The sequence below is a fragment of the Chiloscyllium punctatum genome, chromosome 3 (genome assembly GCF_047496795.1).
Source record: "Chiloscyllium punctatum isolate Juve2018m chromosome 3, sChiPun1.3, whole genome shotgun sequence".
In the NCBI taxonomy this organism is placed as follows: Eukaryota; Metazoa; Chordata; class Chondrichthyes; order Orectolobiformes; family Hemiscylliidae; genus Chiloscyllium; species Chiloscyllium punctatum.
In genome coordinates this window covers 4,399,968-4,427,141 of record NC_092741.1, presented here as the reverse complement: position 1 = coordinate 4,427,141, position 27,174 = coordinate 4,399,968, and the positions used below count along the sequence as shown (strand labels likewise).

Here is a 27,174-nt window from a genome sequence, read left to right as displayed (position 1 = left end):
TCTGATGTGATTTGTTGGGTTCAGGTGATCTGTGGGTTTAGTGTGATCTGTGGGTTTAATGTGATCTATGGGTATCGTGTGATCTGTGGGTTTCACGTGATCTGTGGGTTTAACTTGATCTGTGGGTTTAATGTGATCTGGGGTTTAATGTGATCTATGGGTTTCGTGTGATCTGTGGGTTTAACGTGATCTGTGGGTTTAGTGTGATCTGTGGGTTTAATGTGACCTGTGGGTTTCGTGTGATCTGTGGGTTTAATGTGATCTTTGGGTTTTGTGTGATCGGTGGGTTTAATGTGATCTCTGGGTTGAATGTGATCTGTAGGTTTAGTGTGATCTGTGGGTTTAGTGTGATCTGTGGGTTTAGTGCGATCTGTGGGTTTAATGTGACAGATATTGTCTCTGTGTCTGAATCACACCTGGAGCACTGTGAGCAGTCTTGTCCCGTATTTAAGGAGAGATACCATTTCATTGGAGGCAGTTCAGAGATGCTTCAGTGGGATGATCTTGGGATGTAGGGATTGTCTCATGAGGAAAGGTTAAACAGGTTGGGACTACTCCCTCGAGTTTAGAGGAATGACAGGTGACCTCATTGAAACATATCGGGTTCTTAAAGGGCTTGACAGGGTCAATGCTGACAGGATGGTTCATCTCATGGGACAGTGTAGGACCAGAGAGTACAGTTTATCGAATAAGTCTATCGAATAAAGAAGCACCAATTTAAGATTGAGATGAGGAGGAATTTCTTGTCTCAGAGGGTTGTGAGTCTTTAGAACACTTTGTCTTGGAGACCTGTTGGGGCAGAGTCCATGCGTATATTCAAGGCTGAGATATATTCTTGAACCATTGGAGAATCAAGGGTTAAAGGGAAAGGGCAAGATAGGAGAGGTGAGGAAAGTTGGATCATCCCTAATCGTATTGAATGGTGGAGATAGGCTCAAGAGGCCGAATGGCCTACCCCTCTTCTTATTTCTTGGGGTCTTATGGCAGTAAACTTGAGAATTAAGTCTTGCGCAAATGCTTGACATGGAAGTCATTTTTGGGTATTTTAAGAAATGTGTTCTCAGAGCAGTGATAGCAATGGAAGTGCAGATTTAATTTAAAAAGATACAGAGCATTAAGGTTTATAAGTTTAATAACTTTACAATAAACCATTTTCTCCACTTGGATGATTTGGTCTGAACTGGGATAGGATTACCAGAGGAGGCTGGAACTTTTATCTACCTCCACCTTCTAGTCCCAGTTTGATATTTCTGTATCTCTTGTGAATGTAAGTTAGCAATATATTGGTGTTCAGGACATCTGCTCTCAGTGACACCTCAGCAATGATGGAAAAAAACAAATCTCACCATAGCAAAGGCAGTCAGTTTAAAAACCCAAAAGCTGACCAATCACTGAACTGGAAATACTTACACCAACGAAGGGGATGAATTTCTGGCAGGAATCCTCATCGGGGCTGATGTGAAAGAAGAAAAGCAGTATTATTCACAGCTTCAATAGCTGTCTGACAATTCCATCTTTAAGGTCGCTGCTACACTGTCTAGTTGCCAACGTTAAACAAATTATACACATGGGGCACACAGAATAACCTCAAATCAGACCCAGAAAATAATCTCAAATCAAACCTGCAAAATAACCTCAAATCAGATCCTCTGAAATAATCTCAGATTAACCCCTTTGAAATAATATTAACTGGTCCCCAAATAATCTCAAATCAGGCCCATGAAATAATGTCAAATCACCTCCTCTGAAATAATCTCAAGTCAATCCCTCTGAATAGTCACAAATCAGATCTTCTAAAATAAATCAATTCACCCAAAATAATCTTAAATCAACCCCTCTGAAATAATCTGGACAGTCCCTCTGAATAACCGCAAATCACGCCCTCTGAAATAATTTTAGATCACTCTCTCTTAAATAACCTCGAGACATCTGAATTAATCTCAAATTAACCATGAACCTCAAATCAGATTCTCTAAAATAATCCCAAATAAATCCCTTTGAAATAATCTGAAATCTGACCCCCTGAAATAACACCAAATTAACCCTAAAATAAACTTTAATCAGTTTTTAATAATCTATCAAATAACCTACTAATAACCAAAATTATATCAATTCAAATCAGAAATCATCGTTTGTGTGTGCATGCCTTTGTGTGGGTATTTGTGTGTGTATGCATGTGTATGTGTGTCTGTATGTGTATATGTATGTGCGCATGTGTGGATGTATGTACGTATGTGCTACAGCGGGCGCACAGAGAGGGGAGCCGGAAAGTAAGCGGAGACCAGTTTCAATTAATGTTTTTCTTTTCGCAGTCTGTGTTTTTTTTTCAACTAGGAGCGGGAACCTGGAAGTCGTCAACAGAGGCTTCTGGGAAGGTAAGAAGTTTGAGTGGAGAAGGAACCCGAGACACTACACATGTAGTGTCTCCCACCCTCCCTCCTCCTCGAACCTAAACAAAAAGGACTCAGTCGGCTGAACAGGTAAGTTACTTAATGTTCTTGTTTTGGAGACTAAGTGTAGAGTTATGGCAGCGCAGGCAGTGGAATGTTCCTCCTGCAGGATGTTTGAGGTAGGGGTGACCACCGATGCTCCTGCCGACTTTATCTGCAGGAAGTGCAGTCAGCTCCAGCTCCTCACAGACCGCGTTAGGGAACTGGAGCTGGAGTTGGATGAACTGAGGATTATTCGAGAGGCTGAGAGGGTGATCGATAGAAGCTCCAGGGACATAGTTACACCAGAGAACAGAGGTAGCTGGGTAACAGTTAGAGGTGGGAAAGGGAGGAAGCAGGCAGTGCAGGGATCCCCTGTGGTCGTTCCCCTCAACAATAAGTATACCGCTTTGGACACTGTTGGGGGGAAGGCCTAGCAGGGGTAAGCTGCAGTGACCGGGTCTCTGGTACGAGGTCCGGCTCTGAGGCTCAGAAGGGAAAAGGGGAGAGGAGGAGAGCGCTAGTTATAGGAGACTCTATAGTTAGAGGAACAGACAGGCGATTCTGTGGACATGGGCGAGACTCTCGGATGGTTTGTTGCCTCCCGGGTGCCAGGGTCCGAGACGTCTCGGACCGTGTCTTCAGAATCCTTAAGGGGGAGGGTGTGCAGCCAGAAGTCGTTGGCACCAACGACGTAGGTAGAAAGAGGGGTGGGGAGGTCATTCAGGAGCTCAGGGAGTTAGGCTGGAAGCTAAAAGTTAAGACGGACAGAGTCGTCACCTCTGGGTTGTTGCCGGTGCCACGTGACAGTGAGGCAAGGAATAGGGAGAGAGTGCAGTTGAACACGTGGCTGCAAGGATGGTGTAGGAGGGAGGGCTTCAGGTATTTGGACAATTGGACTGCATTCTGGGGAAGGTGGGACCTGTACAAACAGGACGGGTTGCACCTGAACCAGAAGGCCACCAATATCCTGGGAGGTAGGTTTGCTAGCACTCTTCGGGGGATTTAAACTAATTTGACAGGGGGATGGGATCCGGACTTGTAGTCCAGCAAGTAGGTTAGCTGTTTTTCAGGATGTCCAAGAATGTAGGGAGGCTGTGGAGAAGGTAGCACTGACAGGGAATACTTGCGGACACAGAGATGGGCTCAAGTGCGTATACTTCAACGCAAGGAGTATCAGAAATAAGGTGGGTGAACTTAAGGCGTGGATCGGTACCTGGGACTACAATGTTGTGGCCATCACGGAAACATGGATAGAAGAGGGACAGGAATGGTTGTTGGAGGTTCCTGGTTACAGATGTTTCAGTAAGATTAAGGGGTGGGGGGGGTGGTAAAAAAAGGAGGGGGTGTGGCGTTGCTAATTAGAAATGGTATAATGGCTACAGAAAGGCAGTTCGAGGGGGACTGTCTTTGGAGGTAGTATGGGCTGAAGTCAGAAATAGGAAAGGAACAGTCACCTTGTTGGGTGTTTACTATAGGCCCCCCCAATAGCAGTAGAGATGTGGAGAAACAGATTGGGAAACAGATTTTGGAAAGGTGCAGAAGCCACAGGGTAGTAGTCATGGGTGATTTCAACTTCCCAAATATTGATTGGAAGCTCTTTAGATCAAGTAGATTGGACAGGGCGGTGTTTGTGCAGTGTGTCCAGGAAGCTTTTCTAACTCAGTATGTAGATTGTCCAACCAGAGGGGAGGCCATATTGGATTTGGTACTTGGTAACGAACCGGGACAAGTGATGGGCTTGTTAGTGGGTGAGCATTTTGGTGATGGTGACCACAATTCTGTGACTTTCACCTTGGTTATGGAGAGAGATAGGTGCGTGCAACAGGGCAGGTTTTACAAATGGGGGAAGGGTAAATACGATGCTGCAAGACAGGATCTGAGGAGCATAAATTGGGAGCATAGGCTGTCAGGGAAGGATGTCGTTGAAATGTGGAACTTTTTCACGGAACAGATCCGACATGTCCTTGATATGTATGTACCTGTCAGGCAAGAAAGAGATGGTCGTGTGAGGGAACCTTGGGTGACGAGGGAGGTTGAATGTCTTGTAAGGAGGAAGAAGGAGGCTTACATAAGGTTGAGGAAACAAGGTTCAGACAGAGCGTTGGAGGGATACAGGATAGCCAGGAGGGAGCTGAAGAAAGGGATTAGGAGAGCTAAGAGAGGGCATGAAAAATCTTTGGTGGGTAGGATCAAGGATAACCCCAAGGCCTTTTATGCGTATGTGAGAAACATGAGAATGACGAGAACGAGGGTAGGTCCGATCAAGAAAAGTAGCGGGTGACTGTGTATTGAGTCTGAAGAGATAGGAGAGGTCTTGAATGAGTACTTTTCTTCAGTATTTACAAATGAGAGGGACCATATTGTTGAAGAGGAGAGTATGAAACGGACTGGTAAGCTAGAAGAGATACTTGTTAGGAAGGAAGATGTGTTGGGCATTTTGAAAAACTTGAGGATAGACAAGTCCCCTGGGCCTGACGGGATATGTCCTAGGATTATGTGGGAAGCAAGAGAAGAAACTGCAGAACTGTTGGCAATGATCTTTTCGTCCTCACTGTCAATAGGGGTGGTGCCAGGGGACTGGAGAGTGCCGAATGTTGTGTTCAAAAAAGGGAATAGGGATAACCCCGGGAATTACAGGCCAGTTAGTCTTACTTCTGTGGTAGGCAAAGTAATGGAAAGGGTACTGAGGGATAGGATTTATGAGTATCTGGAAAGACACTGCTTGATTAGGGACAACCAGCACGGATTTGTGAGGGGTAGGTCTTGCCTTACAAGTCTTATTGAATTCTTTGAGGAGGTGACCAAGCATGTGGATGAGGGTAGAGCAGTGGATGTAGTGTACATGGATTTCAGTAAGGCATTTGATAAGGTTCCCCAAGGTAGGCTTATGCGGAAAGTCAGGAGGCATGGGATAGTGGGAAGTTTGGCCAGTTGGATAGAGAACTGGCTAACCGGTCGAAGTCAGAGAGTGGTGGTAGATGGTAAATATTCAGCATGAAGCCCAGTTACAAGTGGAGTTCCGCAGGGATCAGTTCTGGGTCCTCTGCTGTTTGTAATCTTTATTAATGACTTGGAAGAGGGAGTCGAAGGGTGGGTCAGTAAATTTGCAGACGATACGAAGATTGGTGGAGTTGTGGATAGTGAGGAGGGCTGTTGTCAGCTGCAAAGGGACTTAGATATGATGCAGAGCTGGGCTGAGGAGTGGCAGATGGAGTTCAACCCTGTCAAGTGTGAGGTTGTCCATTTTGGAAGGACAAATAAGAATGCGGAATACAGGGTTAAAGGTAGGGTTCTTAGTAAGGTGGAGGAGCAGAGGGATCTTGGGGTCTATGTTCATAGATCTTTGAAAGTTGCCACTCAGGTGGATAGAGCTTGTAAGAAGGCTTATGGCGTATTAGCGTTCATTAGCAGAGGGATTGAATTCAAGAGTCGTGAGGTGATGTTGCAGCTGTATAGGACCTTGGTAAGGCCACATTTGGAGTACTATGTGCAGTTCTGGTCGCCTCATTTTAGGAAAGATGTGGAAGCTTTGGAGAGGGTGCGGAGGAGATTTACCAGGATGTTGCCTGGAATGGAGAATAGGTCGTACGAGGATAGGTTGAGAGTGCTAGGCCTTTTCTCATTGGAACGGAGAAGGATGAGGGGTGACTTGATAGAGGTTTATAAGATGATCAGGGGAATAGATAGAGTAGACAGTCAGAGACTTTTTCCCCGGATACAACAGAGTGTTACAAGGGGACGTAAATTTAAGGTGAAGGGTTGAAGGTATAGGGGGGATGTCAGGGGTAGGTTCTTTACCCAGAGAGTGGTGGGGGCATGGAATGCGCTGTCTGTGGGAGTGGCAGAGTCAGAATCATTGGTGACCTTTAAGTGGCAATTGGATAGGTACATGGATGGGTGCTTGAGCTAGGACAAATGTTCGGCACAACATCGTGGGCCGAAGGGCCTGTTCTGTGCTGTATTGTTCTATGTTCTATGTGTGTATCTGTATAAGTGTGTGTGTGCGTGCGCGTGTGTATGTGTGTGTGTATATATGAGCGTACGGAGTGTACATGGGATGGTTTTCTAGACCAATACATTGTGAAACCAACCAGAGAACAGGCCATCCCAGTCTGGATATTGTGTACTGAGAAAGGAATAATTGAAAATCTAGTTGTGTGAAACCATTTGGAGGATGAGTGGCCATAATATCATAGAATTCCTCATCAAGACAGAGAGTAATGTCACCAATGCCGAGATTAGGGACCTGAATCTAAACTGAGTAAACTATGGGGCATAAACTGGCGATAATAAATTAGATTACTTACAGTGTGGAAACAGGCCCTTCGGCCCAACAAGTCCACACCGACCCGCGACCCACCCAGACCCATTCCCCTACATTTACCCCTTCACCTAACACTACGGGCAATTTAGCATGGCCAATTCACCTAACCTGCACATTTTTGGACTGTGGGAGGAAACCAGAGCAATCCCATGCAGACACGGGGAGAATGTGCAAACTCCACACAGACAGTCGCCTGAGGTGGGAATTGAACCCGGGTCTCTGGTGCTGTGAGGCAGCAGTGCTAACCACTGTGCCGCCCACTTATTGGGGGATGTGTATGTATCTGTGTGTGTGTATGTATGTGTGTGTGTAAATCTGTATGTGTACGTGTGTGTGTATCTATGTTTGTGTATGTGGATCTGTATGTATGTGTACTGATCTGTGAGCATTTGTTTGTCTGCATATGTGTGTGTATATGCATCTATATGTGTGTGCATATGTGCACGCACATGCTTGTCTGTGGAAGTGGGATGCCATAACAGGCCAAAGAGAACGTTTGTCCACCATTCTGTGTCACACGCACAGCTTCAATTCTAATACAACATCTTCTGCTATTGATGTATTGCTCCAAACTGCAGAACTCAGCGGGAGCTGCCCTACTGAGTGAGCTTGCTTCAGTATGTTACATTGGCACTCATTGAAACACTGAAACACAGTTTGCAGGATAGACAACATCTTTGGAACTAACTTGATTTTAAAGACTGAACAAGATGTACTGCACTGTAAGTTTCTTCATCACAACCACTGTGCACAAATATCAGGACAGGAGACAAATACAACAGTGTATCCACCACAGACAAACTCAAGCTACATGGTGGCAATTTCTGACACTAGCATTGCAAACTGAACGGGAGATCTCCCCTCTGTTGGCTTCTACTTTTAAATTAATTTGTTTGTGGAATGTGGGCACTGCTGACTGGGCCAACATTTATCGCCCATTCCTAATTGTCATTTGATCTGAGTGGCTTGGAAGTCCCATTTCAGAGGGCAGTTAAGAGTCAACTACATTGCTGTGTGCCTGGAGTCAAATGTAAGCCAGACCAGGTAAGGATGACAGATTTCCCTCCCGAAATGATTTTCATGAACCAGCTGGGTTTGGCGATGGTTAAATGGTCACTATTAGGTGAGATTTTAATTTCAAAATGGCAGACTTCAGCTGGGACATAAAAATAAACAAAGAGGTGGTGTTGCATTGCTGGTTAAAATGGATATTAAGGCAATAGTGAGGAAGCAATTTAGTGACAGTGAAGTGGAAGCTGTTGGGGTCGAGCTTAGAAACACCAAGTGAGAGAAAAGAATAGTGGGGTTTTAAACAGACCCTCAAGCTGCAGGGGTGATATTGAAGAAGACATCAAACAGGAAATTGACAGACATGTGCAATAAAGGTACAGTTGTAACTATGGATGACTTTAATCTGCATATAGATTGGGCAAAACAAATTAGTAACAATACCATAGGACAGACATTCCTGGAGTGTACATGGGATGGTTTTCTGGACCAATACATTGAGAAACCAACCAGAGAACAGGCTGTCCCAATCTGGATATTGTGTACTGAGAAAGGAATAATTGAAAATCTAGTTGTGTGAAACCCTTTGGGGATGAGCAGCCATAATACCATAGAATTTCTCATCAAGACAGAGATTGACGTCGCCAATGCTGAGATTAGGGACCTGAATCTAAACAGAGGAAACTATTCTGGTATGGGGCATGAGTTGGCTATAATAAATTGGGGATGTTACTTAAAGGGATAGATAGAGTTATAGAGTCCTACAGCACGGAGACAGGCCTTTTGACGCAAACTGGTCTATGCTGACCAGAATGTCCATCCACTCTAACCCCATTTCCCTGCACTTGGCCCACATCCTTCTAATCCTTTCCTATCCATGTATTTATCTAAATACCTTTTAAATGTTGTTAATGTACCCGCCTCAATCACTTCCACTAGCAAGGTGACCAACACTGAACACAATACTCCAAGTGTGGCCTCACCAACATCCTGTACAACTGCAGCATAACTTCTATACTCAATGCCCTGACTGATGAAGGCCAGTGTGCCCAAAGCCTTCTTCACTGCCCTGTCTACCTGGGACTCCACTTTCAGAGAACAGTGCACCTTAACTCAGAGGACCCTCTGTTCCATGACACTCCTTAAGGCCCTACTATTCACCATGAATAACACGCCAGTAATTGATAAAGAGACGAACGTAGGTGAGGACCTGGAAACTATCATGAAAGAAGTAGTGTTGGTCAAGCTAATGGAGCTAAGAGCAGATAGGTCTCCTGGCCTTGATGGAATGCATCCCAGGGTCCTAAAAGAGATGGCAGGGGAAATAGCAAATGCACTTGTAGTAATTTTCCAAAATTCACTAGACTCTGGGGCAGTTCCAGCAGATTGGAAAATAGCAAATGTAATGCCACTGTTTAAAAAAGGGAGGAAGACAAAAATTGGGGAATTATAGACCAGTTAGCTTTCTGTAGTCGGGAAGATGCTTGAGTCTATTATCAAAGAAGAAATAGCAAGGGATCTCGATAGAAATTGTCCCTTTGGGCAAACACAGCATGACTTCATGGAGGGCAAGTCCTGTTTAACTAATTTACTGGAATTGTATGAAGACATTACGAACATGGTGGACAATGGGGACCCAGTATATGTGGTGTATCTAGATTTCCAAAAGGCATTCAACAAGATGCCACTTAGAAGGCTGCTGCATAAGATAATGATGCAAGGTGTTACAGGCAATGTATTAGCATGGATAGAGGATTGGTTAACCAACAGGAAGCAAACAATGGGAATAAATGAGTGCTATTCTGGTTGGCAAACAATGATTAGTAGTGTGCCGCAGGGATCAGTGTTGGGACTGAATTTGTTCATAACTTACACAGATGTTTTGGGGTTGGGGACCACGTGTAGTGTGTCAAAGTTTGCAGATGACACTAAGATAAGTGGTAGAACAAAGTGTGCAGAGGGACATGGATAGTCTAATTGAGTGGGCAAAGGTCCGGCAGATGGAGTACAATGCTAATAAATGTGAAATTATCCATTTTGATAGGAATAACAGTAAAAAGGATTATTACTTGAATGCTAAGATATTGCAGCGTGCTGCTATGCAGAGGGACCTGGGTGTCCTTGTGCATGAATCACAGAAGGTTGGTCTGCAGGTACAACAAGTAATTAGGAAGACAAATGGAATTTTGTCCTTCATTGCTAAAGGGGTTGAGTTTAAAAGCAGAGAGGTTATGTTACAGCTGTGTAGGCTGCTGGTGAGGCCACACCTGGAGTATTGTGTGCAGTTTTGGTCTCCTTACTTGAGAAAGGATGTACTGGTCCTGGAGAGGGAGCAGGGGAGGTTGACTCGGCTGATTCCAGAGTTGAGGGGGTTGGCTTATGAGGAGAGACTGAGTAAATTGGGATTATATTCATTGGAATTCAGAAGAATGAGGGGGGATCTTATAGAAACATATAAAATTCTGAAGGGAATAGATAAGATAGACATAGGGAGGATGTTTCCACTGACAGGTGAGACTAGGACAAGAGAGCATAGACTCGAAATTAGGGGGAGCAGATTTAGGAATGAGCTGAGGAGGAACTTCTTCACCCAGAGGGTTGGGAATCCATGGAATTCTCTGCCCAGGGAAGTAGTTGCAGCCTCCTCAGTAAATGTTTTTAAAGCTAAGATTGTTAATTTTTTGAACAGTAAAGGGATTAAGGGATACGGTGAGAGGGTGGGTAAGTGGAGCTGAGGCCACAGAAAGATCAACCATGATCGTATTGAATGGCGGAGCGGGTTCAAAGGGCCAGATGGCCGACTCCTGCTCCTGGTTCTTATGTTCTTATGAAACTTCGACTTTTATTTGACTTTCCAAAATGCAAGACCTGACACTTATCCATATTAAACTCCATTTACCATTTCTCAGCCCACTTCCCCAGCTGATCAAGACCTTGCTGCAGTTTCTGATAACCTCCCTCACTGTCCATGATACCTATTAGTGTCATCCGCAAACTTACTAAACATCCCGCGAGGAGGTTGAGCAATTCATCGACTTCACCAACACATTCCACCCTGACCTTAAATTTACCTGGACCATCTCTGACGCCTCCCTCCCCTTCCTGGACCTCTCCATCTCCATTAATGACGACCGACTTGACACTGACATTTTTTACAAACCCACCGACTCCCACAGCTACCTGGATTACACCTCTTCCCACCCTACCTCTTGCAAAAATGCCATCCCGTATTCCCAATTCCTCCGCCTCCGCCGGATCTGCTCCCACGAAGACCAGTTCCACCACAGAACACACCAGATGGCCTCCTTCTTTAGAGACCGCAATTTTCCTTCCCACGTGGTTAAAGATGCCCTCCAACGCATCTCGTCCACATCCCGCACCTCCGCCCTCAGACCCCACCCCTCCAACCGTAACAAGGACAGAACGCCCCTGGTGCTCACCATCCACCCTACCAACCTTCGCATAAACCAAATCATCCGCTGACATTTCCGCCACCTCCAAACAGACCCCACCACCAGGGATATATTTCCCTCCCCACCCCTTTCCGCCTTCCGCAAAGACCGTTCCTTCCGTGACTACCTGGTCAGGTCCACGCCCACCTACAACCAACCCTCCAATCCTGGCACTTTCCCCTGCCACCGCAGGAACTGTAAAACCTGCGCCCACACCTCCTCCCTCACCTCTATCCAAGGCCCTAAAGGAGCCTTCCACATCCATCAAAGTTTTACTTGCACATCCACTAATATCATTTATTGTATCCGTTGCTCCCGATGCGGTCTCCTCTACATTGGGGAGCCTGGGCGCCTCCTAGCAGAGCGCTTTAGGGAACATCTCTGGGACACCCGCACCAATCAACCACACCGCCCCGTGGCCCAACATTTCAACTCCCCCTCCCACTTTGCCGAGGACATGGAGGTCCTGGGCGTCCTTCACCGCCGCTCCCCCACCACCCGACGCCTGGATGAAGAACGCCTCATCTTCTGCCTCAGAACACTTCAACCCCAGGGCATCAATGTGGACTTCAAGTTTCCTCATTTCCCCTTCCCCCACCTCACCCTAATTCTAAACTTCCAGCTCAGTTACTGTCCCCATGACTTGTCCGGACTTGTCCTACCTGCCTATCTCCTTTTCCACCTATCCACTCCACCCTCTCCTCCTTGACCTATCACCTTCATCCCCTCCCCCACTGTACTCTAGGCTACTCTCTCCCCGCCCCCACCCTCCTCTAGCTTATCTCTCCACGCTTCAGGCTCACTGCCTTTATTCCTGATGAAGGGCTTTTGCCCGAAACGTCGATTTCGAAGCTCCTTGGATGCTGCCTGAACTGCTGTGCTCTTCCAGCACCACTAATCCAGAATCTGGTTTCCAGCATCTGCAGTCATTGTTTTTACCTAGTACATTCTCATCCAAATCACTGAGTGGATAACAAACAGTAATGAGCCCAGCACCGACCCCTGAGGCACTCCACTCGTCACCATGGCTAACAAGGGATAGTATTAGATCCAAGAAAGGGATTGATTAAGAAAAGGAAAATAGAGTACAGGAGTAAACCTGCAGGCAACATTCAAACCAGCTGTAAAAATTTCTATAGGCATGTGAAGAGAAAAAATATTAGTAAAAACAAATGGAGGTCCCTTACAGTTAGAAACAGGGAAAGTTATAATGGGGACCAAAGAAAAGGTAGTAGACCAATTAAATACTTATTTTGGTCCTGCCTTCTTAAAGGAGGAATTGTCACAAATATTGTCCCAAAAATGTTTGGGAACACAAGTTTTAGTGAGAGAGAGGAACTAAAGGAATTCAGTATTAGTAGGGAAATGGTGTTAGGGAAATTGGTGGAATTAAAGGTTGATAAATCCCCAGGGTCTGATAATCGGCAATTTAGGAAGTGCCCTGGAAATAGTGAGTGCATTGGTGGTCTTCCAAGATTCTACTGACTGGAACTGTTCATATGGATCAGAATGTAGTTAATGTAACCTCACTGTTTAAAACAAGAGGCAGAGAGAAAACAGACCAGCCAGCCTGGTATCAGTAGTGGGGAAAATGTTAGAATTCATTATAATGTTATGAAGATGTGAGTGCACTGTACCTTTAAGAGAGTTAAAAACTCGCAGTGACAGTATCAAGTGTTTGCAATAAGATAGAATGTAACATGTGCTCTAGCTACTGGGGTAGCTAGGGTAGCTGGTTGCCAGGAAATGATCAAAACAGACTTGAATAAGGCCATTCAGTTTCAATTATACCCCCCCAAAAAAAACAAACTCCAATCCAGTTTGAATTGAATATATTGACAATCTTAAAAGCCAATGACACAATCCAATGCTTTTGCGGGTATAAGACTGGGGGAAATTGAACCATTGAGAGGAGAACTGCCAAGCCTCAGCATGTAAAAAGACTGCCTGAAAATAGCTCTCTCAATCGATCAGTAACCTGTGAAGCAGAAATCCCTTAGAAGGAGAAAAGAAGATTCAACATCTGGTTGGATTTATTGAAAAGTTGAATTTTGGTAAATCTTAATTGGAGGGTTTTATCAGACTAGTATTCTTGAAGGGAAAGTAAAAGATAGGTGAGAGAAATAGTTATTAGTTAATTAGTCTCTGTAATACTTTAAGAAATAAAGTTGTTACTTTTACTTTAGCTAGTCCGTGGTCTATTGAATTTTCACAGATTACTGCACGGGATATATCTTTTCTGTGTTGCTGGGTTAAATTAAGCAGGAGGGTTTACCCCATGTCATAACAATAAAAAAAATCAGGAGCAAAGCACTTAGAAACCAGTGGCAGGATTAAATTTACAAATTTACATCCTTCACAAATCTATAGGGATTCTTCGAGGTTGCAACTTGTAGAGTTGATATGGGGAGGCAGAGAACTTTCAGAAGGCTTTTCATAAGAGTTATAGAGATGTACAGCATGGAAACAGACCCTTCGGTCCAACCCGTCCATGGTCCATGCTGACCAGATATCCCAACCCAATCTAGTCCCATCTGCCAGCACCCGGCACTTATCCCTCCAAACCCTTCCTATTCATATACCCATCCAAATGTCTCTTTAATATTGCAATTGTACAGCCTCCACCACATCCTCTGGCAGCTCATTCCATACACATACCACCCTCTGCGTGAAAAAGTTGCCCCTTAGGTCTCTTTTATATCTTTCCCCTCTCACCCTAAACCTATGCCCTCTAGTTCTGGACTCCCCCACCCCAGGGAAAAGACTTTGTCTATATTCCCTATCCATGTCCTTCATGATTTTATAAACCTCTATAAGGTCATCCCTCAGCGTCCGACGCTCCAGGGAAAATAGCCCTAGCCTGTTAAGCCTCTCCCTATAGCTCAAATCCTCCAGTGCATGGGAGCAGTGGTTTGAGATGGATAGAAAATTGATTGTGAGACAGGAAACAAAGAATAGGAATAAATGGGTCTATTTCCAAGCGGTGAGCAGTGACCAGTGGGTTACTGCAGGGATCAGTGGGATACTGCGGGGATCACTAGGATATCACAGGGATCAGTGGGATACCGCGGGGATCAGTGGGATACCGCAGGGATCAGTGGGATACCTCGGGGATTAGTGGGATATCACAGGGATCAGTGGGATACCGTGGGGATCAGTGGGATACTGCGGGGATCAGTGGGATACCGTGGGGATCAGTGGGATATCACAGGGATCAGTGGGATACCGCAGGGATCAGTGGGATACCGCAGGGATCATTGGGATACCACAGGGATCAGTGGGATACCGCGGGGATCAGAGGGATATCGTGGGGATCAGTGGGATACCGCAGGGATCAGTGGGATACCACAGGGATCAGTGGGATACCGCGTGGATCAGTGGGATACCACAGGGATCAGTGGGATACCGCGGGGATCAGTGTGATACTGCAGGGATCAGTGGGTTACCGCGGAGATCGGTGGGATACAGCAGGGATCAATGGGATACCGCAGGGATCAATGGGATACCGCGGGGATCAGAGGGATACCACGGGGATCAGTGGGATACCGCAGGGATCAGTGGGATACCGCAGGGATCAGAGGGATATCGCGGGGATCAGTGGGATACTGCAGGGATCAGTGGGATACCGTGGGGATCAGTGGGATACCGCGTGGATCAGTGGGATACCACAGGGATCAGTGGGTTACTGCAGGGATCGGTGGGATACAGCAGGGATCAATGGGATATCGTGGGGATTAGTGGGATACCACAGGGATCAGTGGGTTACCGCAGGGATCGGTGGGGTACAGCAGTGATCAGTGGGATACCACAAGGATCAGTGGGATACCGCAGGGATCAGTGGGATACCGCAGGGATCAGAGTGATATCGCGGGGATCAGTGGGATACCGCAGGGATCAGTGGGATACCGTGGGGATCAGTGGGATACCGCGTGGATCAGTGGGATACCACAGGGATCAGTGGGTTACTGCAGGGATCGGTGGGATACAGCAGGGATCAATGGGATATCGTGGGGATTAGTGGGATACCACAGGGATCAGTGGGTTACCGCAGGGATCGGTGGGATACAGCAGTGATCAGTGGGATACCACAAGGATCAGTGGGATACCGTGGGGATCAGTGGGATACCGCAGGGATCGGTGGGATACCGCGGGGATCAGTGGGATACCGCAGGGATCATTGGGATACCACAGGGATCAGTGGGATACCGCGGGGATCAGAGGGATACCGCAGGGATCAGTGGGATACCACAGGGATCAGTGGGTTACCGCAGGGATCGGTGGGATACAGCAGGGATCAGTGGGATACCGTGGGGATCAGTGGAATTCTGCAGGGATCAGTGGGATACCGCAGTGATCAGTGGAATACCGCGGGGATCAGTGGGATACCGCAGTGACCAGTGGAATACCACAGGGATCGGTGGGATACCGCGGGGATCAGTGGGATACCGCAGGGATCATTGGGATACCACAGGGATCAGTGGGATACCGCGGGGATCAGCGGGATACCGCGGGGATCAGTGGGATACCACAGGGATCAGTGGGATACCGTGGGGATTAGTGGGGTACCACGGGGATCAGTGGCATACCACAGGGATCGTTGTTGTGGTTCTGTTCGCCGAGCTGGGAATTTGTGTTGCAGACGTTTCGTCCCCTGTCTAGGTGACATCCTCAGTGCTTGGGAGCCTCCTGTGAAGTGTTTCTGTGCTGTTTCCTCTGGCATTTGTAGTGGCACTACAAATGCCGGAGGAAACAGCACAGAAGCGCTTCACAGGAGGCTCCCAAGCACTGAGGATGTCACCTAGACAGGGGACGAAACGTTTGCAAGACAAATTCCCAGCTCGGCGAACAGAACCACAACAACGAGCACCCAAGCTACAAATCTTCTCCCAAACTTTGAATCACAGGGATCAGTGGGGTCCCACAGGGATCGGTGCTTGGACCCTGCTATCCACAATATACATGAATGATGTCGGTGGGGGAACTAAATGTAATCTCTGCAGGTTTACAGACAGCACAAAGCTGGGTGGGAGAGTGAGCTGTGAGGAACATGCAGAGATATCTCAGTGGGATTTGGACAGGCTGAGGGAGTGGGGAAATACATGGGAGATGCAGGATAATGTGGATAAATGTGAGGGGTTGGGGGGGGGAGGGTCAGGAAGGCAGATGATGATCTGAATGGGGACAGATTGGGAAAGGGGCAGGGGCAATGGCACCTGGGTGTCCTTGTACCCCAGTCTCTGAAAGTAAGCGTGCAGGTACAGCAGGCGGTGAGGAAGGGAAATGGGATGTGGGCCTTTATAGGGAGAGGATTCGAGTCCAGGAGCAGGGAGGTCTTGCTGCAATTATACAGGGCCTTGGGGAGACCACACCTGGAGTATTGTGGACAGGTTTGGTCTCCTTAAACAATCATGATGTCATATAACATGAAAACAGATCCTTCAGTCCAATCAGTCTATGGTTATCACATTCCAAAACTAAAGTAGCCCTACCCGCCTGCACTTGTCCCATCTCTCTCCAAATCCTTCCGATTCATGTACTTTTAAATGCTGTAATTGTGACCACATTCACCACTTCCTCTATAAAAGGGTGACCAGAACTGGACACAGAACTCCAGAGGGGGCCCACCAATGTCCTATACAACCTCAACATAACCTCCTATAAAGATCTCAGCAACGAAGGCAAGCAAGCTAAATGCCTTCTTAACCACCCTATCTATATGTGATGCAAGCTTCACAGAATCGTGTAGCTGCACTCTTTGGTCTCTCTGTTGAAAAACACTCCCCAAGACCCTACTTTTCATTGTATAAGTCCTGCCCCTTTGCATTTATCCAAGATAAACTCCTTATCTGAGGAAGGATGTTCTGGCTATGGAGGGAATGTAACAAGGGTTTACTGATTCCTGGACTGATGCATGAAGAGAGACTGGATCAGTTTGAACTATATTCATGGAGTTGAGAAGAATGAAGTGGTTAGAATCTCATAGAAACCTATAAAATTCCAACAGGACTGGACAGGGTAAACCTAGAAACCATGTAACTAGCAAAGTTAGATCACATGGGATTCATGGTGAGCTTGACAATTGGATACAAAATTGGCTTTATGGTAGAATCATAGAATCCATTGAATCTCTACAGTGTGGTAGCAGGCCATTTGGCCCATCGAGTCCACACTGACCCTTCAAAGAGCATCCCAAACAACAGAGAGTGGTGGTGGAGGGTTGCTTTTCGGTCTGGAGGCCTGTGACCATCATTATCCCACAGGAACCAGTACTGGGTCTACTTCTGTTTGTCATTCATATAAATGATTTGGATGAGAACATTGGAGGCATGGTTAGTAAGTTTGCAGATGACACCAAAATCAGTGGGTTGGTGAAAATTGAAGAAGGATATCTAAGATTACAAAGAGATCTTGATCAATTAGGTCAACGGGCTGAGAAGTGGCAGGTGGAGTTTAATTTGGATAAATGTGAAGTATTGCACTTTAGCAAAACAAACAGTTAAAGGGAGGGCCCTGGGTAGTGTTGTGGAATACAGAAATCTAGGGCTTCAGATACATAGTTCTTTGAAATTACCAGTAATTGGGAAGTCTCAGACTAGGCAACACGGTGTAAAAATGACAGCCAATTTTTTGAGAATGTAGTTTGCAAACACTTCAATACACAAAGGGTGGCAGCTGTTTGGAACTCTCTGATACAACTCTCTGATGCTGGATCAATTGTTGGTTTTAAGTCTGCGACTGATAGACTTCCATTAAGAAAAGGTTTTAAAAGATATGGAACCGAGGAGGTATATGGAGTCAGGCTGCAGATAAACCATGATCTCATTGAATGGCAGAGCAGGTTTGAGGGACTGCGTGGGCACTTCCTGTTCCTGTTTCAGTCACATCACTTCAACGTGACACCTTGAGCTTTCCTAAATTGTCAATTCCATCCTTTCAAAATGTCTGTATTTGGGATCCAAGCTCTTCAGTTAGTCCAGTAATGCTAATATTGTGTTGGCTAGCTAACTCCTGGGACTGAGTAGCTGAGAATTGGAACATACACCTTCAACAGCTAGACGCATACAAAGCCTTAGGTCGTGACAAATTACACCAAACAAACCACAGCACAAAAGCAGGAACAGATCAACTAAAGTCAGTTATTAAAATAAGGAAGACAAGTGAGAGAACAAGACAACATCTCTGACAAAAAAAGAGTGTGCAGAACACACAGGCAGATACCTGATATAAAAATCAAAATATAGGCTCCTTTTCCTTGATGCACAAGAAAATTAAAAACAAAGTGTAAAAATTACCTGAAATTATAAATGATGAAAAGACTCAAAGGGGGAAGAAAAATAAGAGACAGTTTGCTGTGAATGAGGAGTCAGTTATTGTGAAGCTAACAAATATAAAAATATACATTTGACTGAGGAACAGACAGCTGGTTCATTCTGGCTGCAGTCTATCAGCACTGTCCACTCTGCTGTTGGGGTCTAACAATTCAGTCACTGTTTGCCAAGGGAGTGAGAAGTTCACTCGGGCTGCTTCATATTAGGTGGGACGTGAGTTTGGACAGGGGGTAATGCTGATGGGAATTCACTGAATGCATGATAACATCACCATGTAAATGGACGAGGTGGCCTGAATTTAGATATATTTATCCAGCTAATCCAAGACAGGTTGAATGCCAGACTGAAGTGGTCTCCAGTTAAAACAAATCTTCAAGTTCCCAGCTCATGCCAAGTCCAGAAACTAAACAGATTCACTTCTAATCAGGGTTTCTTTAAAACAAAACACAACCCTTCTCCAGTCAAAACTCAGGCTCCTTAGCTCAAGTTTTACTTTGGGAATTGGAGAAATGCAAAATTAAAAGGGCAGGGGATTTAATTCACCTCACTGCTTCGTATGACTGCATTATCTCACACTGATTTGACACTCAATATTATTTACAGATCATGGAACTGAGGATGCTATACAGAGAGTTTGCACACAATCTTCCAATTTTGTAATGGTCATTAGATTAGAAAAACATGCCAGATATCCAAAAACAAATCAGGAATGAGAAAGGCAATTCACTCCATAAGGAATAGGATCTCTAAAACAAAAGACTTTTTTTAATGAGAGAGGTACTTAATTAGATTAGACAGGCATCGCACAATGACAGCAAAGCAACAAAACTCTGAAAAATCACTGAACTCAAAATGTTAGCCCTCAGTTTTCTCTCCACCAATGCTGCCAGACCTACTGTGTTTCTCCAGCAATTTCTGATTTTGTTTCAGATTTCCATCATGTGCAGCTGTTTGTTTGACTTCTCTCTCTGCGAATGCACATCAAGAAACCCTGGAAAGGTTAGGCCAATGTAGATCATGACTCCATGCTGACACTAATAAACTTGTGGGAAATCCCTTGAGTACGAGAGTTCCATTTCAGAATGAACCTCCTCCTGCAGTGAGCTGTTTAATTGTTCACCATCATTCACAACTGGATGTGGCAGGAGTGCAGAACATAGATCTGATCCATTGCTTGTGAGTTCACTTAGTTTTGTCTATCATTTACTGCTTATGCTGTTTGGCAAGTAGTCCAGTTTGGTGACTTGACCAGGTTGATACATCATTTTCAGGTCTGCCTGGTGCTGCTCCTGGCATACCCTCCTGAAATCTCCTTTGACCCAGGGTTGATCCCCTGGCTTGGTGGTAATGATTGAGGGGGGATATGCTGGGCCATGAGGTTACATATTGTGCTAGAGTACAATTCTGCTGCTCTTGATGGCCCAGCCTTGAGTTACTAGATCAGTTTGAAGTCTGTCCCATTTAGCACAGTGACAGTGCTACACAACACGATGGAGGGGATTCTCAATGTGAAGGTGGAACTTTGTCTCCACACGGACTGTGCGGTGGTCACTTTTACCGATACTGTCATGGACAGATACATCTGCAGTCGGCAGATTGGTAAGGATGAGGTCAGGTATGTTTTTCCCTCTTGTTGGTTCCCTCCCCATCTGCAACAGACTCAGTCTGGCAGCTCTGTCCTGTCGATCAGCTCGATCAGTATCAATGCTGCCGAGCCACGCTTAGTGGTGGACATTGAAATCCTCTACCCAGAGTACATTTTGTGTCCTTACTACCCTCAGCGCTTCCTCTAAGTGTTGTTCAACATGGAGGATACTGATTCATCAGCTGAGGGAGGATGGTACATGGTAATCAGCAGGAGGTTTTCTTATCCATGTTTAACCTGAAGCCATAAGACATTATGGGATCCACGGTTGAAGTAGAGGACTCCCAGAACAATTCCCTCTTGACTATATCCCACTGTGCTGGATCTGTCCTGCTGGTGGGATAGAACGTATCCAGGGATGGTGATGGTGGTGTCTATAAGGTATGAATCTGTGAGCATGATTATGTCAGGCTATTGCTTGACTGTTCTGTGAGACAGCTCTCCCAATTTTGGCACTAGCCCCAAGCTACCAGTAGTTTGGACTTAGAATCAGAGAATCCCTATAATGTGGAATCAGGCTGTTCAGCCCATCAAGCCCAGACCGACTCTCCGAACAGCATCCCACCCACATCCACCTTCTACTCTATCCCTGTAATCCTGCATTTCCAATGGCTAGCCCACCAACCTACACATTCCTGGCAACTATGGGCAATTTAGCATGGCCAATCCACCTAAGAACTTGGTGCTGAGGTAGCGTTGCTAAGCATTGTGCACCATGCTAACTTGTCAGTGTTGACTTCTGCCATTGCCATTTTTGGTACCTGTGTTGATATCAAGTGGTCTGTCTGGTTTCATTCCTTTCTTTAGACCTAGTCTTGACTTGATAAAACTGAGTGGCTTACTAGAATGAATGTAAGAACAAAGGTGAGGTTCTGAATTTGGGGAAGGTTAGAATTGAGGGTGAGCTCCTGATCACCTGAGAAATTAATATTTTGTTGTTGACAATGTGTTCATAGCCAAACATTCCATAAAAAAACCTGACAATAACTGTGTGAAAGAACAGTCCAAATCTCTGCACTTTCAGGCTCAATGGTGGAACTTGGCAATCTCTCTCAGGCTAAAACGGTTCCTGGGGTGAACACAGATTATGAACTAGTGATAATTTTTAGTCAGAATACAATATTCCTCATTTAATTTATTAACCAGTTTCACATTGGAAGATGAAGGGCACCCTGCCAGTATTTCTGAGAATTCCAGGTTTATTTTGCATGTTCGGAGTCCCAGTGCCATGTGACATTGTTCTGTATATTTACTGCTTGTACGATCAAGCAAGAAAGACTGAAAGAGAGGAATAAGAACCTGGAAACACTCAAAAGCAATCCTACAGCTCTACTATTTGCCTGACCAGTGCAAGAGGATTTCAAAAATTAAGAGTGGAGATGGGGAATTTCCTGGGAATGGATCTTGGAATATCAGAGAAGGTCAGAACTGGACCAGCAACTTCAGATTTCTTGGTGGAAAGACTGCACCATTAGGGCTCACTCACCTCTTCTGTTTGTAGGTCAGCATGGCCTCAGATATTGGCAGCTGATGTGACATGTTGGCACCAGATACGTACTGCGTGATTCGGCCGATTATGTCGAATGTTTCTGTGGGATGACAATATCAGAGAAACACACTGTAAAGGACAGAGCAGCAGTAATGACGGCACAAGAGAGTGCCAGTGCTTGGCAATGTGCTAAACACACTCTGACAGTGCGACACTCCCTCAGAACTGACCCTGTGACAGTGCAGCACTCCCTCAGCACTGACCTTCGGACAGTGCAGCACTCCCTCAGCACTGACCCTCCGACAGTGCGGCTTTTCCTCAGCACTGACCCTCTGACAGTGCGGCACTCCCTCAGTACTGACCCTCCGACAGTGCAGCATTGCCTCAGAACTGACTCACCGACAGTGCGGCACTTAGTACTGACCCTCCGACAGTGCAGCATTCCCTCAGTACTGACCCTCTGACACTGCGGCACTCCCTCAGTACTGACCCTCTGACAGTACAGCACTCCCTCAGCACTGACCCTCCGACAGTGTAGTACTGCCTCAGTACTGACTCGCTAACAGTATGGCACTCCCTCAGTACTGGCCCTCTGACAGTGTGATGCTCCCTCAGTACTGACCCTCAGACAGTGCGGCACTCCCTCAGTACTGACCCTCTGACAGTGTGACGCTCCCTCAGTACTGACCCTCAGACAGTGCGGCACTCCCTCAGTACTGGCCCTCTGACAGTGTGATGCTCCCTCAGTACTGACCCTCAGACAGTGCGGCACTCGCTCTGTACTGACCCTCTGGCAGTACAGCACTCCCTCAGCACTGACCCTCTGACAGCGCGGCACTCCCTCAGTACTGACCCTTCAACAGTGCAGCAGTCCCTTAGTACTGACCCTCTGACAGTGTGGCACTCCCTCAGTACTGACCCTCTGACAGTGCAGCAGTCCTTTAGTACTGAACCACTGACAGTGTAGCACTCCCTCAGTACTGACCCTTCAACTGTACAGCACTCCCTCAGTAATGACCCGCTGACAGTGCAGAAGTCCCTCAGTACTGACCGTCTGACAGTGCGGCACTCCCTCAGTACTGACCCTCCGACAGTGTGACACTCCCTCAGTACTGACCCTTCAACAGTGTAGCACTCCCTCAGTACTGACCCTCTGACAGTGCAGCAGTCCCTCAGTACTCACCCTCTGACAGTGCGGCACTACCTCAGTACTGACCCTTCAACAGCGTAGCACTCCCTCAGTACTGACCCTCCGACAGTGCAGCAGTCCCTCAGTACTGACCCTCTGACAGTGCGGCACTACCTCAGCACTGACCCCCTGACAGTGTGGCACTCCCTCAGCACTGACCCTCCCACAGTGCGGCACTCCCTCAGTACTGACCCCCTGACAGTGTGGCACTCCCTCAGCACTGACCCTCCCACAGTGCGGCACTCCCTCAGTACTGACCCCCTGACAGTGTGGCACTCCCTCAGTACTGACCCTATGACAGTGCCGCACTCCCTCAGTACTGACCCTCTGACAGTGTGGCACTCCCTCAGTACTGACCCCCTGACAGTGTGGCACTCCCTCAGTACTGACCCTATGACAGTGCCGCACTCCCTCAGTACTGACCCTGTGTCAGTGCCACACTCCCTCAGTACTGTAGTATCTGTCAACCTCGTGCTTTTACTTTGTGCTCTTGTCTGTGGCCTCCTGTTTGAATATCCGACTGGAGCCCAAGGTGGACCATGCTCCTTGTGAGTTTGTATGTCTCGAGTAGGCAGTGAGTGAAAGCTGGGTGTTCTCTGGTCTCGTGAGTCTGCGTTCTGAAAGCCTGTCATTGAGAGAAGCTGGCTGTGACTACGTTACATTGATGTACAGAGGCTCCCCCACATTTGCCCTGTGATCATTACCTACAGTTGGAGGCTCTGACTTGCTGAAGAGATCCCTCCATGCAGAGTCCATGAAGGAGCTGTTGTACTTGTTGTCAACTGATGCCAAGTATTTTGCGAGAGGATGAGAGCCTGAGGACGACAGAACCAAGAATGACTGCCAGTCTGAGTGGCTGCATTGGTGAATTGCTTTGTGAAGACAATGCTGGTACACTTCGAGTTCTTGGTATTTTAACAAAACGCCTGATGTCACAGGAATTCAGAGAAGTGAGGATCAGAATTGACGCCAGGGCCATGTGGCTGGATTTAATTTTACTCCTGGGTTTACGTGGCATGGGGATGGTGTTGTAAAATGCGGGTGAGGCTGATGATCAGCTCTGCTTTTATTAAATGACTGAACAGGCTCCAACATTTGAAAAGCTCTCCTATGCCAGTTATTTTATTACATTACCAGCTTTTGCTGAAGACTCCTGTCTGTTGTTCCAAGACATCTGCTGTTTGGCATTTGGTACACTTGCCTTTATTGTTCAGTGCATTGAGTGTAGGAATTCAGATGTTATGTTGTAGCTGTACAGGACATTGGTTAGGTCACTTGAGTTATAGAGTCCTCCAGCATGGAGACAGGCCCTTTGACTCAAACTGCTCCATGCCGAGCAAAATGTCCATCCACTCTAACCCCATTTCCCTGTACTTGGCCCACATCCTTCTATTCCTTTCCTATCCGTGTATTTGTCTAAATGCCTTTTAAATGTTGTTAATGTACCCGCCTCACCCACATCCACTGGCAGCTCATTCCATATGTGCACCACGCTCTGTAAAAAAGGTGCCCCTCAGGTTCCCTTTTATTCTTTCCCTTCGAGCCTTAAACTGATGCCCTCTAGTCCTCGATTCCCCAACCCTAGGAAACAGACTGGGTGCATTCACCCCATCCATGCCTCTCATGATCTTATGCACCCCTATAAGCCCCCCCCCCTCAGTCTCCTACACTCGAAAGAGAAATGTCCTAGCTTGTCCAACCTCTTCCTATAACTCAGACCATTGAGTCCTGGCATCATCCTGGTAAATTTCTTCTGCACTGTTTCCAGTTTAACAACATCCTTCCTGTAGCAAGGTGACCAAAACTGAACACAATACTCCAAGTGCATCCTCACCAACATCCTGTACAACTGCAACATAACTTCCCAACTTCTATACTCGATGCCCTGACTGATGAAGGCCAGTGTGCCCAAAGCCGCCTTCACTGCCTTGTCTACCTGGGACTCCACTTTCAGAGAACCATGCACCTGGACTCTCAGGTCCCTCTGTTCCACTGCACTCCCTAAGGCCCTACCATTCACCATGGAACTCCTACCTTGACTTGACTTTCCAAAGTGCAAGACCTTACATTTATAGTAAACTCCATCCACTATTTCTCAGCCCACCTTCCCAGCTGATCAAGGTTCTGCTGCAATTTGTGATAAACTTCCTCACTCTCCATGATTCTGCCTGTTTTAGTGTCATCTGTAAACTTACTAATCATGCCTTGGACATTCTCATCCAAATCATTGATATAGATAATACGCAGCAATGGGCCCAGCACTGACCCGAGTGACTCCACTAGTCACAAGCCTCCAGTCCAACAAGCATCCTTCCACGATTACCCTCTGCTTCCTCCCATCAAGCCAATTGTGTATCCAACTTGCCAGCTCCTCCCTGGAATCCATGCGATCTAACATTCCAGAGCAGCCTACCAAGCGGAATCTTATCAAAGGCCTTTCCGAAATCCATATAGAATACATCTACCACTCTGCCCTCGTCAACCCTCCTGGTCACTTCATCAAAGAACTCTAATAAATTTGTGAGGCATAATCTCTCACCCACAAAGCCATGCTGACTACTCCTCACTTCCCTCCAAGGCCCCAAGGGACGCTTCCATATCCGCCACAAATCCACCTGCACCTCCACACACATCATTTACTTCATCCGCTGCACCCGAAGTGGCCTCCTCTATATTGGGTAGACAGGCCGCCTACTTGCGGAACGTTTCAGAGAACACCTCTGAGACACCCGGACCAACCAACCCAACCACCCCGTAGCTCAACACTTCAACTCCCCCTCCCACTCCACCAAGGACATGCAGGTCCTTGGCCTCCTCCATCGCCAGACCATAGCAACACAACGGCTGGAGGAAGAGCACCTCATCTTCCGCCTAGGAACCCTCCAACCACAAGAGATGAACTCAGATTTTCCAGTTTCCTCATTTTCCCTCCCCCCACCTTGTCTCAGTCCCAACCCTTGAATTCAGCACCACCTTCCTAACCTGCAATCTTCTTAATGACCTCTCTGCCCCCACCCCCACTCCGGCCTATCACCCTGACTTTATCACCCTCACCTTAACCTCCTTCCACCTATCGCATTCCCAACGCCCCTCTGCCACTCCCTCCTCCCTACCTTTTATCTTAGCCTGCTTGGCACACTTTCCTCATTCCTGAAGAAGGGCTCATGCCCGAAACGTTGATTCTCCTGCTCCTTGGATGCTGCCTGACCTGCTGCGCTTTTCCAGCAACACATTTTCTACTCCTAACCAAACCTTGTCTTTCTAAATGCATGTATATCTTAGCTCTCATAATCTTCTTCAGGAATATACATTCAGTTCTGGTCTCCCTCCTTTCAGAAAGACGTTGCAAAACTTGAAAGGATTCAGGAAAGATTGACAAGGATGTTGCCAGGGTTGGAGGGTTTGAGCTGTGGCAAGATGCAGAATAGGCTGGGGCTGTTTTCCCTGGAGCCATCAGTGTATGCAGGGTGATTGTACAGAGGTTTATAAAACCGTGAGGAGCATGGACAGAGTGAATAGCCAAGATCTTTTTCCCAGGGTCATGGAGTCCAAAACTAGAGGGCACAGGTTTAAGGCGAGAAGGGAAAGATTTAAAAGGGACCTAAAGGGGAATGTTTTCCCACAGAGTGTGGTGCTGGTATGGAATGAGCTGCTGGAGGAAGTGGTGGAGGCGGGTACAATTACAACATACAACACCAACAGGACCTCAAGCTTCTTTACCTTAAACTTGTTTATCTTCACCCTTACATTGTCCATTACATCATTGATGAATAGCACGAACAGTAAGGGACCCAGCACAGATCCCCGTGGGACCCCACCACACACTGGGCCCCAATCACACACACAGTAAGGGACCTAGCACAGATCCCTGTGGGACCCCACCACACACTGGGCCCCAATCACACACACAGTAAGGGACCCAGCACAGATCCCTGTGGGTCCCCACCACACACTGGGCCCCAATCACACACACAGTAAGGGACCCAGCACAGATCCCTGTGGGTCCCCACCGCACACTGGGCCCCAATCACACACACAGTAAGAGACCCAGCACAGATCCCTGTGGGTCCCCACCACACACTGGGCCCCAATCACACACACAGTAAGAGACCCAGCACAGATCCCTGTGGGTCCCCACCACACACTGGGCCCCAATCACACACACAGTAAGGGACCCAGCACAGATCCCTGTGGGTCCCCACCGCACACTGGGCCCCAATCACACACACAGTAAGAGACCCAGCACAGATCCCCGTGGGTCCCCACCACACACTGGGCCCCAATCACACACACAGTAAGAGACCCAG

The 27,174-nt window shown here is 46.8% G+C and overlaps 1 protein-coding gene across 3 annotated transcripts in view; it reads right to left on the bottom strand.

Moving 5' to 3' along the window:
* LOC140455247 (phosphofurin acidic cluster sorting protein 2-like) overlaps positions 1 to 27,174 on the bottom strand; it is a 580,263-nt gene that overhangs the window by 88,666 nt on the left and 464,423 nt on the right. For all 3 annotated transcript variants that reach the window (XR_011952804.1, XM_072549988.1, XM_072549975.1), the window contains 3 exons: positions 23,572 to 23,682; positions 21,676 to 21,778; positions 1,411 to 1,453 (listed from right to left, as the gene is read on the bottom strand). Coding sequence is in view for 2 of the 3 variants with exons in the window: in XM_072549988.1 (XP_072406089.1) it covers positions 1,411 to 1,453; positions 21,676 to 21,778; positions 23,572 to 23,682 (257 nt within the window). In the remaining variant the exon portion in view is untranslated. The remainder of the gene's footprint in view (positions 1 to 1,410; positions 1,454 to 21,675; positions 21,779 to 23,571; positions 23,683 to 27,174) is intronic.